General features: G+C 45.5%; 1 protein-coding gene across 1 annotated transcript; it reads right to left on the reverse strand.

Annotated features, from left to right (window-relative positions):
• Positions 1 to 1217: 1217 nt before the first annotated feature.
• On the reverse strand, positions 1218 to 1433 carry LOC311054547 (ATP synthase subunit e, mitochondrial-like; the record flags this gene model as incomplete). Its single annotated transcript, XM_084070558.1, has 1 exon — positions 1218 to 1433. One exon carries the CDS (start codon positions 1431 to 1433, stop codon positions 1218 to 1220), a length of 216 nt encoding a protein of 71 aa, XP_083926684.1.
• Positions 1434 to 2491: the final 1058 nt, after the last annotated feature.

Consider the following 2491-nt stretch of genomic DNA (forward strand, 5'->3'; position numbering starts at 1 on the left):
AGATGACCTCCTGGAACCCCCCACAAGGACCTCACTTTGAGAACCACTGATGTAATGGACCATAGTCAGCCTGGCCAGTCTATTCCTGTACTTTGTATTCTTGTCTCTATCTTTATCTTGTTTTTCTTCTTCTGTTTCTTTGAAACCCAGTATCTTTTTGTAATTGTCCTGCTGTCGGTGCACATTCTTAAAGACATTAGTGTCCGGGCAGCTAAGTCGGTAGAGCACTCGCCTCCTGAACTCAAGGTTGTGGGTTCGATTCCAGGCACAGCCAACTCAGCTGAGTAGCACGACTTGGGTGTGACAAACCGTGCGGTAAGTACTGGGAGCTGATAGAAGATGTTGCGCTGCACCTCAGCAATCCATCTCCTATGCAGTGCACTGCGAAACGGGGATGGTATCCCACGCTCTGGCTGCTATTGACAATAAGGCTCTCCAACGTACTTTACATGCCTCGCCAATATTTCAGTACCTGTATGATTGGCAAATAAAACTGCTCGTACAGTAAATACATCATTATTTTCTCCTATCTGCCCTTGGCTTTGACCTTTACACCCAAAAGTGCATCATGTCTTCGGGGCAGAATACACCAAGTCGGATGAAAATCCACTCGGCCGTTCTCATTTCTGACCTTGACCTTCTTTGTGACCTTGACCTTTTTGACGCGAAACCATTTCTTGGGGGGCAGGCCACTGTTCATGCCCACCACCAAGTTTGATGGAAACTCCTGATGGACGGACAGACAGGCAGGCAGGCAGGCAGGCAGGCAGGCAGGCAGGCAGGCAGGCAGGCAGGCAGGCAGGCAGACAGACAGACAGACAGACAGACAGACCCTAAAGGACATGCATTAAGCCGGGGGCTGCCCACAGGTTGCACTGCTGTGCTTAGCCATGACATTGTGCTGGCTGGTCATGATGTATTTGACTATTTTGCTCGGCTCAGTTCCGGATTGCCAGAACAAAGTTTAGAGGCCTTGGGGCCAGTAGGAAGATTTTCTTTTATTTATTTTATGACATCATGACTAGGTCCTGTACAAATATCAATGAGTCGTAGCAAAGTCTACTCGTTGTGCAATTACATTGCAAATGAAGTCACTTGGCTGAGGTTAGAAGACCCGGAACTATTGATGCTGTCTGCAAAGGATGTATACATTACGCTCAAACGTTCGCTCTCTGTTCTATTTGTGGAAAGAACGCGATATCGGATCCATAGACGTTTTACTCCAGGATGGTGTCAGAACTTGCTTCAGCCAGCTGTTTGTAGATCCGCTCCTGCTCCTCCCTGGCCTTCGTCTCTGCCTCTTCAGTCTCCCTCTCCTTCTCTGCAATGGGCTTCAGGTACTCGAACCTCTGTTTGCCATACAACACGCCAAGGAACAAGGCAGACCATCTGGCCGTCTTGATGAGCGGCGACACGGTAACTGGAGGAATCATAGTGCCACTTACTGTATGTTTGACAAACAAATTCAATACCCAGAATTCTCATGAATTAAGGATTCAATGGGTTTTTGCTGCTGGTTATATTGGTGCAACAGGACAAACATCACGCGAAGCTCTGATGTCATACGTATGACCTCATTCTGATGATGTCATCGTTGTCCAAATATGGAGGTAGCCTACAGCGGGATGATGGATCTGAAATGATGAATTTCAGAAAACTAGGCCGATGCCCGTTGGGAACGATGGGAATTCATGCCCTCCGGTTAACCATTGTCTGTCTGCCTGTGTCCCTTTTATGTCCTCATGGGGATCTCTGTATCTGCCTGTGTTCCTTACAGTAGAGCTCTACCTGTTTGTCCGTGTCCCTTTTATGCCCATATTTGGAGTTCTGTGTCAGCCGTGCCCAAATATGGAGTCCAGGCCCCTCTGTAACGTCAGTGCTATGACATTATTGATGATCAGGGTACTCCGTATATGGAGATATTTTAGATCTGGTCATATGCAATACGCACACAGAGATTTTGTGAATTTATAGGATTATCTTGTATAGGATTTATAGGATGTGAAAACTATACTAAATGACAATAACAAGATGGGGTCTAATGACGGCATGACTGGAAATGTGGGCCAGGTTTCAGCCCAATCTGAGCCCATTGACTTACATGATGAAATCATGTCAAATATTTCAAAAAAGAAGAAACTCCAAACATACAGTACGCACCCTTCATGCGCCTACCTCGTTATTTAAACACACGCCGCACACACTGCACACATAAACATATCCACAGAAACATGTACGTACACATGTTGTACATAGGCCTACTGTACATGTGAAAAGATACTCACACAAACTCTGCAGTGTGCACGCATACACAAGGATATTATTTTATAAGTAGGACCCATATGCACACACACAGCACCTGCAAGCACCTCAAAGGGTGCTACAGTATATGTAATTTATATGTACACGTACCTGGCTATTCTATTTACCTTACTATTGTTGCTATTCTAAATGACTTATTTATTGGTTATTGTTGTTATCACTGCTACAA

The sequence above is a fragment of the Gymnoscopelus microlampas genome (assembly GCF_963454915.1).
Source record: "Gymnoscopelus microlampas genome assembly, chromosome: 11".
NCBI lineage: Eukaryota > Metazoa > Chordata > Actinopteri > Myctophiformes > Myctophidae > Gymnoscopelus > Gymnoscopelus microlampas.